At 36.1% G+C, this 14855-nt stretch overlaps 1 protein-coding gene across 1 annotated transcript; it reads right to left on the reverse strand.

Annotated features, from left to right (window-relative positions):
* Positions 1-360: 360 nt before the first annotated feature.
* HMPREF1120_01090 (uncharacterized protein) lies at positions 361-2535 on the reverse strand. The gene has a single exon (XM_009155097.1). It carries the CDS (start codon positions 1699-1701, stop codon positions 1255-1257), a length of 447 nt encoding a protein of 148 aa, XP_009153345.1. The 5' UTR covers positions 1702-2535; the 3' UTR covers positions 361-1254.
* Positions 2536-14855: the final 12320 nt, after the last annotated feature.

Genomic DNA, 14855 nt, shown 5'->3' on the forward strand with positions numbered 1-14855 from the left:
TGTGTTGAATTCCTATCACGGTTTTCATCTCGCGGACGGCCCAAGAGTGAACTGTGTTGAATTCCTATCACGGTTTTCATCTCGCGGACGGCCCAAGAGTGAACTGAAGTGAGTCGAGGAAAACCTCATCACGGTACTGACATCGCCGACAGCTCAGAACGCTGGAGATGAGGAGAAAACATGGCTCTGGGGAACGATCAAAGTATTGCCAGCTGGACTCATGGACGATGCTGGGTGGGCAGAACCCTTACCTTGCAGACATATCCATTCCCTCAGGGTTGAAAACCCAAAGCGAGTAACGAAATGAATCGTCCACGCTCGAGAACATGTCGGCTGTCCGAAGAGTAAAGTACAAATAAACAAAAGAAGGTAGTTGCAAACCCGGTTACCCACCGGCGCAATACTGACAGTAGTACATATCTGCAAAGCGGAGGGCAGTAGACGAGGAGCATGCATCGTCACTATCGTGTGCCCTTGCAAATCGCAAACCGCTGAGCCATCGCTAGCCATCTGATTAGGACAACCACACAGCTCGGAGGCCAAACACCAATGCAGTCCGGGCTGATCGCGATGATGATCGGCTCAACAAGACAGGTAAAGATGCTCACCCCTCTCTTCCCAGCATCGGTTGAACGCAAAAGGGCCCGTAATGCACAGTCTCCTGCCATAACATCCTTACCTATGGTAATATCACTGCCGATTCCTACCGTAGATGAGAGTCGTCCAGCCTGTCTCCGGACCATTAGCCATCTGATCGCCACGATCCGATGAATAAGTTGTGACAGGGATAGACAGGTTGGCTGGACGACTGGAAGTGGACGTTTGCTGAAGTCTGCCCTGTCCAATCAGGAGATATGGCTGAGCCAGCATGGAATGATTCGCCGGAACGAAAGCCAAGGGCAAACACCCATGTCAATCATCAATCTCCGTCGACGAAGAGATCTGTCAAGATGTAATTGCTTGAGACAACAGCCCCTGACGTCGCGTAGCCATGCTCAGACACGGCCGCCGATGGCTGGCAGGCAGCTGGTGCATCAGTGCATCTTTCTGTCAGTCAGATTATACTCGCCTCTCGACCCGTGCAGCCGCCACAGACGGAGGTGAGAGTCCATGCTTCTGGTCCGAGTCGTTGGAGATGCCACCCCGCCACAACCGTCAGTGGCGGAAAGCCGAATATGTCAAAGACATGCAAAGTCAAAAAGGGGTTGCGCGGTCATCCGAACAGACTGGCAAGGACTGGACTTCGGAAAGAGATTACCGCCCTATAACGAAGCACAGCCCGACATGTCGAGATTTCTTAAACGGTGGTGAAAACTCGATGTGCCAATCCTCACCATCAATCGGTGCTGGCCCAAACCGGCTCGATCCGACTGTGGTTGCATTACCCGATCGACCGATGTGGGCGGCCGTCGCCCCCGCCATGGGGATCATATCCAGGCTCGGGCCTTTTGTCAGACGCGTCTCCTCGTGGTGAAGGCAAAAAGCTTTGCAATCGTGGAGGCGAGAGAGACAGGTGAGAGGAAGCTCAAAGGGCCCGGCGCCGGGCGTGGGACCACAATTGAGTGGCTGGACTGCACCGGCTTTCTCCATCCTGGAGACGGAATTTTGAACCTTTCTTCGCTGAAGGTTCGGTGGTGAGCGGTGACCGCAGTCCACGCAAGAAGCATGTGATGATGGCGGGAGAAGGAGGCGAGAAGACATTAGGTATGAAATTCCATTTTGCCGGTGAAACCTCGGAGGCACAATCCAGCCACGCAAATCACGTGCCGGGACTGCCTTACCATTCTGTTTTCATTGAGCTGTGACTGGCTCGCTAGTATTCTACCGAGCTGCATGAAACCTCGTCATCTCCCGACAGGCGAGCCCGAAGCGGCCAGCAGCCCGACACCCGGACCGTTGGCCAATCAAGTCCCACAGAGACGGAGTCTTCCGTTGCATTTGCTTGAATTTGGAAATCCGATCGTCCTCCACTATTCCACCAGCCATGTGGCCAGCTTCGAAAAAGAAGCGGTAGAACATGCACGTCGACGGGTATGCCCTCCACGTCGACTTGAGAGTAGTAGCAGCTGTGGTTCATAGGGTCCACGATACTTGGAGAGGGTCTCTGAAACATGAAACCTCTGTAGTATGCGGCCGCAGGACATCTGTCTGATTACTCAACTTGATGCAACCATATGGCAAGGAAAATTCAGACAGTGCCATAATAACTGTCGGTGCCATGTTCAGAAATTGTTAGAATCCGCATTATTGCAGATGGTCAGGCCGTTGCCAGTGATTAGGGTTGCAGCCGGCGGCGCCGCATTCAAGCCATTTCATGTAGGTAGTTACCTAGGTACTATAATTCCGAGACAAGCATTCAAACAGCTGGGTACTGTGGCAGGGTGAGAAATTTTCTGGCAACAATAGCACAAGCCAGAAAGAACGGCAGCGGCAGCAGCAAGGACTCGGCGTGAGGATATCGTGATAACTTGCCGTGGTACATTTGCACAGGCTGTACCGCCGGATGGTCCATCTCCCACGAGACCTACAATGTCCTGCCCTCATAAGATCGTCAAAACAGAACTATACTGTCACGAATGCCGATACCAACTGCCGACAACTTATATCCCTCGACTATTCGGATAGAAGCTAAGAGATATAAACTATATACGCCCCGTATAAGAGAGCTTTCCTTCTCTTATACTTCGAGTCGTATATAACTATAGAGTTAAGGAGTACTTAATACTAATTAAAGACTTTATCGCTATACTCTATCTATTCTTATTAGACGTTTCTAATATTCTCGAAGTATTACCTTAAATTAATCGAAGTAAGCGATATAGAGATAAACTATCTACGTAACGATAGGGCTAAGAAGAGTAGATCTATCTACTAAAGTAATATCTAATTCCGATAAGTCGTCGTCGACCCTAGCCTAATATATAAAGAGATTAACTAAGACTCTAGAGAATAGCTTATCTAGCGAAGAAGTCGTAGGCGATCTAGATACGACTTAGGCCTAAGCGAGATCCGCTAAACCCGCTTCTACTCTATAAGTAGTAGCTCTTCTTAAGAGGCGCGCCTAACTTTAAGAGTAGTTAAAGCGAAAGCGTCTAGAAGAAGAGATCTAGACGATAGAAGAAGAAACTACGAGATATATCTTAAAATAATATATAGAGATTAAAGATACGACGCTATTAATATATAAGCGAGCTTAAAGCGTATCGTCTAGAGACTAAGATTAAAAGAAGTTATACTAGATTCTTAAAATTACTAAATTAAAAGAATTTAGTAGTAAAAATACTTAAGAATTAAAAGACTTTAATAGTAGCTAGTAAACTATTTTTAAGACTATTTTAAGTAATATTACTCTAGACTAGAAGTATTATATTCGAATTATAGCTAATTATCTTAAAGATTAGACGATAATTAACTAGCGACGAGATTATCGCGAAGAAGTACTAATATCTTTATTATAGAATATATTTCTTATCTAGTATAAAAATACTATTAAGAATATAAATATTCGTAAGAGAGAAGCGCTTAAAGCGCTTACGACTCTTAAATAAGAATCTACTTAATTAATATAAGATCTAGTCTATTAAATAGAACTTCTAAAAAAAGATATAGAATTTCTTACTAAGAATAAACGAAAGAGATAAGCTCTTTATTATTCTCTAACGTCTATACTTCGTAAGATTATTAAGCGTAACGTACGAACGATTACTTCTCGAGCCTAAGTTCTAGTCTTTATATAGTAACTAAAGAGAATACTTTAAAAGTTTAAAGTCGTAAAGATACTCTAATTAAAACTCGTAAGCGAGATAGATACGACTATATTCGAGAGCTTAAATCTACGATAGACCGATCGCGACTTATATACGTAATAGGACTAACTAGTCGCTAGAGTACTATTTAAAAAAGACTTAAATTCCTAAAAAGACTTAAATTCTAAAAAGTAAAGATCTATAAGTAGAATCTCTACGAAGCTCTTTACGAGAAGATACTTTATCTATAAAGCTATAGATTATAGATAGGCCGACTATCTAAAGAAGAATAAGCTCTTTATAGATAAGTCGTAATTAAAGTAAAAAAACGTTATAAAGAGAAATTTAAAAAATTAGTATCTAGTCTATTAAGTATCGTAGTAGTACTAGAACTAGATAAAAATTAAGTAGTATAATCTAAAGATAAAATATAACTAGAGAAAAACTTACTTACTCTAGAGATAAAGATTAATATCCCTAGTAAGAAGTATAAGATAAAGGCTCTACTTAATAGCGAGATATAAATAAGTTTTCTTTTATATATACTAGCTAAAGAATATAAGCTTAATTCTACTCTATTAAAGATATATATATATACTAAAGCTCGAGCACGCGCAAAGAGACACCCATACGAGCACGAGATACTGAGCAGACGCATACGAGGAGCATGCGACAATCACCAGACCAGGCCGCGGCGAGCGGCGCTGGCCAGCGAGGCTAGGGGGACCTCGAGGCGTCCTAGTACGCCCCGGGGAACACTAGAATAACACGCGCTACGTAGGCGGAAAAAGGACGAGGAGCTAAGGAGAGGAACGAGATAGGAGAAGGTCTATACGGCCTAGCGGACGACCTTCGTATAATTATAAGAGATCTCGAGAAAGAGGGTACTAAGGCGAGATAGCTTTAGGCACTCGATAAGGTAGTCGAACGCGTAAAACGCGTCTAGGACGCGTCTAGTACTCGCGACGTACTACTATCGAAGGGTATCGAGGTATAACTTACTTCGATTGAAAAGGCGATCGAGAAGATCGCGTAGCCGCCGCGAGACGCGACTAAACTATTATAGGTAGGCGTCGCTACGCGCGGCGTAGCCGTATAGTATACGACTTCCGTACTACTCGCACGCCTAGAGCGATATACGATAAGAATAGCTATACCTAATACGAAGGAGATAACGGGCGAGGAGATTCTTAGAGAGATTAAAAAGACGATCCTAATAGCGGTTACGGTCCGCGTACTAAAAAGCGGCGACGTAGATATAACTCTCCTAACGGAGGCGGTAAAGGACCGCGCCTAGGCGATACCCCTAATAGAGATAATGCGAGTCTATAAGTAGAACTACCTAGTAGAGGTTCTAGACGTCCCGCTAAGTACCCGAGTCGCGGCCGGAAAGTAGGCGAATAACGCGAGCCTCGCGGCTATAGTCGCGGACGACTCGAGATCGGTCGCGCCGGGACTCTAGATCTCTAGGATCGAGTAGCTCTACCCGGCTAAATAGGTAGAGCGTATACGCGCCGAGGGGAAGACTTACGAATCTCTTCTCGTCGGACTATAGAGCTAGGCGATACGCCGAAGCGTAATCTAAGGCGATATTATAATAGAGGCGCGTCTCTATAAGATTCGTCTTTTTAAGAGAGCGCTTTAAGAGATTTAGTACTTTAACTACTAGTAATAGAGTTATACCTAGAAAGTATACGCGAAGCTCGCGAGGTACGGTAGATACGCTAGAGTCTATAAGTCGAAGAAGCATACTAAGAAGAGAGTCTCGTACACTAACTACGATAAGGTATATAAGGTGTAGTACCTATACGCCTACGATACGTACTAGAGATACTACGACTATATTTAGTAAAGACGAGTCGTAGCCCTTATATAGACGGTAAGTATCCGAGCCGTACCTCGGGATAGCCAGACTACGAAGGGATAGACTATAGTAGAGAATAAGAGATAGAGGGAGACCTCCTCTAGAGTAATCGTATAGAAGAGAGTAGAACGACTAACTTATATAAAGATAGCGGTACGTAGCCTCTAATAGAGACGTCTCTTTTTCGTAGGCGGGTCGTAGAGAGATCGTCAGCCGTCGCTAGAGCTAAGTATATAGAAGGTAAATATTATAGATACTTCCGATAAATAAGTTCGAGATTATCTAGTATAACTATAATAACTCAAATAGCTATACATTTCGGGCGCTCTTCGATAGCTTTACGCGACCTACGATACTCGCGATTTAGAAACTAGCCTTTAATCGTTTTATAAAGTTAATCTACTACCCTAAGCCCTACTAGCTAGTATACGAGGCCGCCTAGATAATATAGATATACTTTATAATAAGGCGAGATATATCCGTTTCGCACTAGAGACGTATATAATTCGGGCCGAATATAGTACTACTCGATATTAAGATAGAGAAAAGAAAACTCTCGATAGTTAACGTCTATAACCCTAGAGGAAATTAGCCTAGGATCGCCAAATAGGAGAGAATCCGAAAAGCTTTTAATAAAGCGACTAGCGAGACTATCGTTCTAGGCGACTTTAACGCGTACTATCTAGCGTAGGAAGGCGTAGAAGTCGCGTACGAATAGTAGATAGAATATCTACTAACGGTAACGAGAGCGCGAAAACTAATACTCCTAATCTAGTAGAGAGACGTATCGTAGAGAAAAGAAGACTAGAAGATAGTAATCGACCTTACGTTCGCTAAATAGCCGCTTAGTATACGAGTCGAGTTCTATAGTACTAAGTCTCTATAGACTCTAATAAAGAATTATATCTCGATTCGTATTATATTCGATATTTAATAAAACCTAACGCCGCGAGAAAGTAAGCGATTCGCACTATATAGGCTTAATATAGATAAGCTTTCCGCCGTAGTATAGCGAGAAAAGAAAACGACGACTAAGACTCTCGAGAGAATCTAGTAGAACGTTAAGAAAGCGCTAGAAGAGATCTACCTAAGGGTACGCCCGTTATCGAGAGTAAGACTAGACTAGTCGCCGAGAGCTACTAAGCTACTTATATACTCTAGATAGACGAAACGTAGGTTTCTCGTAACTAGAGACCGAGTCTAGCTAGAGCTAGTATACTATCTAGCGAACTAGCTTAAGTAGAAGATCCGAAGAAACGCGAGGGCGAACTAAAGACGTACGATAAGTAAGCTATTCGAAGATATCTTCCGAGATCTATAGAATATCTCGAGATAGAGTAGAAGAAGCGTAGATAAGTCGTACGAAGACTCGTATCTTTCGACGCTACGGAGGACTAAGTTTCTCTCGACTACGAACGATAAGAGCGAGAAAAACTAGATTCTAGCGAAAAAGTTCTTCCCGCTAGCGCCGACCGTAATAAGCGAGCCTAGAGAGTAGATAATTCGTATATAGCTCGTAATCTCCTAGAAGATTACGAAGAAAGAGACTAGAGCTCTTCTCGCGGCCCTTCTAACGAAGAAGACTCTAGATCTCGACTCGATCTCGAACGAAGTACTTAAGATACTTAGCCCTATCCTAGTAGTCGACGTCGCGTAGGCGATAAATAGACTCTTCGAATAGGGCTAAATTTCGACGTATCTTAAGAAATCTATAACTATTACCCTCCGTAAGAATAGTAAAAAGAACTACTCCCTCCCGAGAGCGTATCGATCTATTACCCTAAAGAATACTCTCGCTAAGGTAGCTAAGAAAGCGCTAGCGAACCGCCTAATAGATATAGTCGAGGAATATAATCTTCTTCTATAGAGCTAGATAGAGGCGCGAAGAGACCGCTCGACGCTCTCGATCGTTAGTCTAGTTATAATATATATAGAGCGTACGTAGAAGGCGCGGCCCGGAAGCGTAGTCTTTATACTAAGTCTAGATATCTAAGGCGTATTCGATAATATTCTATATAGGCGGCTCCTTAATATTCTTAAGACTAAGAAGATCTTCCTCTAGCTAGTTAAGATTATCGAGAGCTTTCTAAGCGGGAAACGTACGCGAATAGTATACGCTAAATACGAGAGTAACTAGATTAGGACGAATATAGGGATCCCGTAGGGCTCTCTACTCTCGCTAATCCTCTTTCTCTTCTATATCTTAGGGCTACTAGATATACTCGACTCGTATAAGAATAATACGCTAGTCTTCGGCTTTATCGACAATATAAATATTATTATCTAGAGATCGTCGAAGAAGAATAACTATATAAGACTTACGAGGACGTATAAGGTCTATAAGTAGTAGGCCGGCTAGTATAAGGTAAAGTTCGCCCTAGATAAGTACTAGCTAATCTACTTTATAAGAAAGCGCACCGTAGACGATTAGTAGAGAAAGAGTATATAAATCGTCGATAAGAAGATTCTTTCGGAAGGGAAGGCGATTAAGATCCTCGGAGTATAGCTTAACCCGAAGCTTACGTAGAAAGAGTATATTACGTATACGGCTCGTAAGGGGCTCGTAGCCTCGGAGACCTTAGTAAGACTAGCTACGTCGACGTAGAGACTCTTCGCTAGAAATACGAAACTTCTCTATACCTCTACGGTACGGTCTATACTTCTCTACGAAGTATAGAAAGTTAGTATATATCTCGTATAGAGTACGCTCTCGCTATCGAGATTAATACCGTTTAAGAGAGTATAGAACTAATATCTAAGAAGAGTAACGAATACGTACCGAAGAACACTAAGGATAGCGCTTAAGAAGAAAACGTATATTCCTCTACTAGATATTATAATCGTCGATCTAGATAGAAAGTACGTACTACGAATCGTATACTATCCGATAGAGAGAAGTATACGGCTAGTAGCGAATCGAGTCTAGAAGACGATATCGGGGGCGAGATAAGGGCGAGGCTCTAGGCCGGCTCTAGCGAGATAGAAGGCGATAACTAGTACGCGGCGAGAGATCGACGCGAGACGTGCGTAGGCCTATCGGGGCGGTTAGAGACCGAGAGCGCCCGAGTCGGACGCGACGTATATACGTAAGGCGTCCTTAGAGTAGTAGAGAGAGCGATAGAAAGCGATACGGAATAAGTCTAGAGGAAGATACTTTCCGACGACGTAGACGACGCCGTAGAAGTAGAATAGGCGTAAGCTCTACGCGAGTCTCTCGAAGACGTAAGCGATAGCTCTATTCCTAATACGAACCGAGATAATAGGTCTAGAATTATAGCTTACGGCGGTTAGAGTATCGGACGCGATCGCGCTCTACCTATACGGAACGTATACTTAGATGGTACGATATATCCTATTATACTACCTAAGGTACGAAAGGGTCGAACTACTACGATAGTATAAGACGACGAGACTAGATAAGATTCTATTACGTCTAGTACCCGCGGCGCGTATAGCTCGCTAGCTAGTCGTCTTAGGGGTCCTTAAGTAGTTTCGGCTTACGAAGGAGATAGAGGAGGAGAAGACTCTACTATACCGTACCCTATAGGATAGTAGAGAGTAGTAACGAGAGAGAGACCTCTTATAATCGATAGAGAGAATTAAGCGAGGATACGAGCGAGACGAAGGCGAGTCGTATACTCTACGTACGCGCCTTATAAAGGCGAGACGAGGGTTTTTCCTTAGTAAAGGGTTTTTCCCTAGAAAAGGTGGAAGAGTCTATGTAGTCCTGTATAGGAGCTAGATTAGACTATAATTGAATTATTATTATTATATATATATACTATTAAGAGGTAGTTAATTCGAATATATAGAGAATATTATCTTAAAATATTTATAATCGATTTACGAAAAAGAACTAAGAAGATATATTAACGATATTTCGTAATAGAGATTATAAATTATAATACGATTCTCGATTATAATTAGCTACTTAAAATAAATCTATAAATTAACTAGTATCTTAGTATCTAGTTATATTAACTTAAGAGTAAGTCGCGTATAATTTAGTTATTCCTAAAAGACTTCGAGAAATAGATAGAAGATCTAAATATAGATATAATTCTTATATAACTAGTTATTAATAAGATCTTAAAAAGTACTAATATCCTACTTAGGGGTATAGAGTAGAAGGTTAAGTTAGACCCTCGCTTTAGTAAGTTTATAAAGGTATTCGGGGACCCAAGTAAGGACCCCTTCCTAGTAGAAGTACGCACGCGACATTTAATCTATTAGGAACGCCTAATAGGAATAGACAGAGTATAGCGATAAAGTCTTCAATTAGTATTAAGTACTCCTTAACCCTATAGTTATATATAACTTAAAGCATAAGAGAAGAAAAGCTCTCTTATACGAAATATATATAGTTTATATTTTTTAGCTTCTATCTAAATAGTCGAGAACTATAAGTTATCGATAGTTAGTATCGATATTCGTAATATTATTTCTCTCTTCTAGACTACTTATCCTTAAAAAGATATAGAGTTTCGTATCGATAGAGTCGTATACGTAGTTATAGTTACGTAATAGATACTCTTTCTCTTTCTAATATAGTCTTATATAGTCTTATAATAGTATCGTATATTCTAAAGTAGTATTTTTCTATACTTAGTAATATATTATCTACGCCTTATAGCTATAATAACTTATAAATAAACTTAAGTCTTTTATTCTTTATTCGTCTTTTTATATAAGTCTATATCTTTAATTAATAATTATAATAATAGTTTATATACTCTCGATTATATATAAATAGTATACTAATAGAAATAGTATTAATTTTAGATCTAGTAAACTCTTCTATTATAATACTCTCTAGTAAAAAGCTATCTAGTAAATCTCCTAGCTCGCCTAATAAGAGTAAAAAAAGTCTATCTTATATATAATTTTATATTAACGTTTATAGCTCTATCTAACGATACTCTTAATATTCCTAATAATAAGATACTCTATTAACGATATATTCGATCCCTTAGGGACGGTATTTAAAAGATTATCTATAAGTATAAGCCTAGAACGATATACTATATAGAGTATATATATAAATAGTAGACTATTACGTAATATCGTTCGATAAGTTTATACTATATTATATATAATTTATATACTAACTATATAGATCTTTATTACTCTTCTAGACTAGACTAGAGCTCTACTTATTATAAATAAGTAGGCTCTACGAACTAGTAATAGTTATATAAAAGTTCGTACTATTATATATACTCTTTATCTTAAGATATATATAGTAGACTAAATATATACGAGAGTTAATAAGAATCTTCTATTAATCTCGCCTCTAACTTCTATACGTTCCTCTACTACGCCTTATTTAATATTAACCCTAAACGTACTAATAATTCGATAAATAATAGTCGAGATAGTCGCGCCTACTTCCTCGAGCTCGCTTATAACTCGCCGTTATTTTTTTTTATTCTCTATTACTTTAACTCTAGATCGAATAGTCTTTTCTATATATTAACTTTTAAAAGACTTATATATAATATATTAATAAGCTTTATAGCGTTCGATTACTAGAGACTCTATTATTATTTCTTTTAATAAGAAGATTAATATTAATAAGACGAATAATATTTTTAAGAGATTTAATAATTATACTAGCTTTTCGATTAAGAAGAAGTAAGATTAAATCTTAATATTCTCGTTTCGAGTACGACTCTATCGCTATTATAATAATCGATTATCTTTTCTATTTCGGAATTCCGTAATCGCTTCTTCTATATATTATAAGTAATCTTTAGATTTCTAGCTATCGTATATCTTACTAAATTCTTTCTATCGAATATAGAACTTAGTTTACTTACGTCTTTAGCGCTTATTAAGGATTTCTTTAACTTTTTATTCTTTCTTTTCTTCGATATCGATTAATTTAGAAGTTTTATCTCTAGATCGCTTACGATATATCTATAATAGAGATATATAGAAGATATAGTATAGTTTACTATACTTCGCTAGAAGATCTAGCTTATATACGTTTTAGCTAATTCTCTTAATAATGTAGAAGAGATCTAAGAACTAATTAGATAGCTTACGACTTATACGCGAAAGACTAATATTCTTAGCTACTAGTAATATATAATCTTTAATATTAAAGAATATTAATTACTATTTCTTATTATAATACTTCGCTATCTTTATAATTTACTTCTTAGTAGTAATTCTTATCTTAATAGCGTAGTATAGTAATCTCGCTAACGCTTTAGCTCTTTATTCTACGAGTATATTCTTATTTAGATTTATCTACGAGTCGCGTTTAAGATTTACGTTTAGAGTAGGCGTAAAGTAAAGTACTCTTAAGAAGAGAGTTTCGCCCGTAGTCGTATTAAATATCGAGTTTATTATATATTTAGCGCTTATAAATAGACTAGCCTAATCTAACTACTTATAGTTAATATAGTATCTTAGATATACTTTTAGAGTTTAGTTTATTTATTTTATCTAACTATCGATCTAGAGATAGAAGAATATAAAGAAAAGTCTACGAGTCGTAAAAGAGATATATAATATTTTCTAATACGCTATAGTAAAGATAGTTTCGTAATTACTAATAATTAACTTAAAGGTATCGAATCTCGCGACGACTTTTTCTAATACTAGCTAGACTATATTTATAATTATAATATTTAAGCGATATAGTATTAAACTTACTATCTTCGAGTATTTATTAATAATAACTAATATTATATTATATATATATTCTCTACTTATCGATAGTAGTAGATCTATAATAAAGTCTATTAAGATATCTTACTAGAGCTCTTATAGTTATAGAAGAGACTTAAGCTTCTTATAAAACTTATATTATAGTACTTTTATTCGTTAATAAATATTATAGATCTTAATATAATTAATTATATCTTTTTTAATATATAACTACTAATAATACTATATAATAGTCTTTATTATTTAGCTCTTACTAAAATATCTACTCTACTAAAGATTATTATAATTTATCTAGAGAATCTCTTCTCTTATAATAAAATTATATAATATATATACGACTTTATCGCGATAGATTATATCTTTCTAGTTAATAGTCTAAGTTTTTTAAAACTCGTCTCTTTTAATATAGCTATTAGATACTATCTTTTAGCGAGCTTTCTTATATTAGATATTCCGTACTTAAAGCTCTTATAGTCTAGCTACTAGTAAGTTTCTATATTTATATAGCTTAGTAGTTTTTTTTAAACTTAGACTAGAAATAGCTATTAACTTAGCTTTAAATATTAATAGAGTTATAATATTATAACTACTTTTAGTAGAATTTCTACTACTCTAAACTATTACTTAAGTTAATACTTCTATAATAATCTTATTATTAATTTATAGATATTTTTATAACTTATCGTTAATAATAGATATTTATATTTTAAGTAATACTCTTATAATATTCTCTTTCGATAGATCTTTCTTATTTATATAGTCTAGTTAATAAGAGAGTCTATTTACTAGATTATTCTTATTTTATCGCTACTAAATCTTAAAGTTATATATAGCTAGTATCTCTATTTAGTATATCTAATATCGATTTAGAACCTTTATTATTATAAAGCTCTATAGTATCGTATAATTAATAAGAATAATTATACTTCTTATAGACGTCTTAAGATAGTATCTTTATACCTTAAAGGCGTATATAATTATAAATATTTTACTATTACTAGTAGTATAATTCTTTTCTATAAAAGTTATCTTTCTTAAGAAAAATACTATAGATTTCTATAGCGTATATCTTACTTATATCTTATATACTTATAATAGTATTTCGCTAATTATATCTTTTAATATATCGACTTTAATATAATATTATCGCTTAAAATTAAAGTATATTAATATTAGCGCTTTTATAAAGTATTTCTTAATTTTATAAAATACTTAGTCTATCTCTATAGTTTACTAGAAAAATCTTATCTTCTTATCTATAACTATTCTTATAAGAAGATTAGTAATAGAGATAACGACTATAAAGTATTAATAGATAAATCTTCGATAAAAATTTATAAATCTTAAGAATACTTAAATATCTTAATAGAACTTAAATATAGACTATTTCTAGATAGTATTAACTTAACTAGACTCTATTAAAATCTCGTTAACTTCTATATAATATTCTAGAAAGTTAATCTTCTTAGTAAAGAATTTATACTTTAATAGCTTTATATAAAGACTATATTACTAAAGTCTCTTAAGTATAAGACTTATATATCTCTTATACTTCTTAGTATTATAACTATAAATAAGTATATTATCTATATATACTATATAAATATTATTAAGTAAGCTCTTTAGCGCTTTATTAATATATATTTAGAATAAGATAGATATATTTATTAAATTAAAGAGTATTACTAAATATTCGAAATATCTATATTACGTATAAAACGCGATTTTCTAGCGATCTTCTTTCTTAATTAGAATCTAATAATATATATCTCGTAAATCTAACTTAATAAAAATATATATACTACTTACGCGATCTAATATCTTAAGAATTAAAAAAAGAGAGTATTAGTTCTTTTTAGTAATCTAATTTAATTTACGATAGTTAATATAGAGTCGTAGGCTACTATTCGACTTTAGAATAAAGAGAATAGATACGCTCGCTAGCGACTCGCTATATTAAATCTAGCCCTTAGCTATTACTATATCTAAGTATTTCTAAAGAACGAATAGCTTATATATACTTAGAGAGTAGATAGACCTATAGAGTATCTTCTCGCCTTCGATAATAGAGATTAAATATTATATATATACTTCTACTAGGGAGAGGTCCTTACTTAGGTTTCCGAATATCTTTATAAACTTACTAAAGTAAGAGTTTAACTTAATCTTCTACTCTATACCTCTAAGTAGGATATTAGTACTTTTTAAAGTCTCGTTAATAACTAGTTATATAAGAATCGTATTTATATCTAGATCTTCTATCTATTTCTCGAAGTCTTTTAGAAATAACTAAATTATATATAATTTACTCTTAAGTTAATATAATTAGATACTAAGATACTAGTTAATTTATAGATTTATCTTAAGTAGCTAATTATAATCGAGAATCGTATTATAATTTATAATCTCTATCGCGAGATATCGTTAATATATCTTCTTAGTTCTTTTTCGCGAGTTAATTATAGATATCTTAAGACGATATTCTTTATATATTTTAATTAACTATCTCTCGATAATATATATATATATCTTTAATAGAATAGAGTTAAGCTTATATTCTTTAGCTA

The sequence above is a fragment of the Exophiala dermatitidis genome (assembly GCF_000230625.1).
Source record: "Exophiala dermatitidis NIH/UT8656 unplaced genomic scaffold supercont1.1, whole genome shotgun sequence".
In the NCBI taxonomy this organism is placed as follows: Eukaryota; Fungi; Ascomycota; class Eurotiomycetes; order Chaetothyriales; family Herpotrichiellaceae; genus Exophiala; species Exophiala dermatitidis.

Excerpts from the sequence above, each read along its gene's own strand:
- HMPREF1120_01090 (XM_009155097.1), bottom strand. The coding sequence starts at position 1,701 with ATGTCTTCTCGCCTCCTTCTCCCGCCATCATCACATGCTTCTTGCGTG.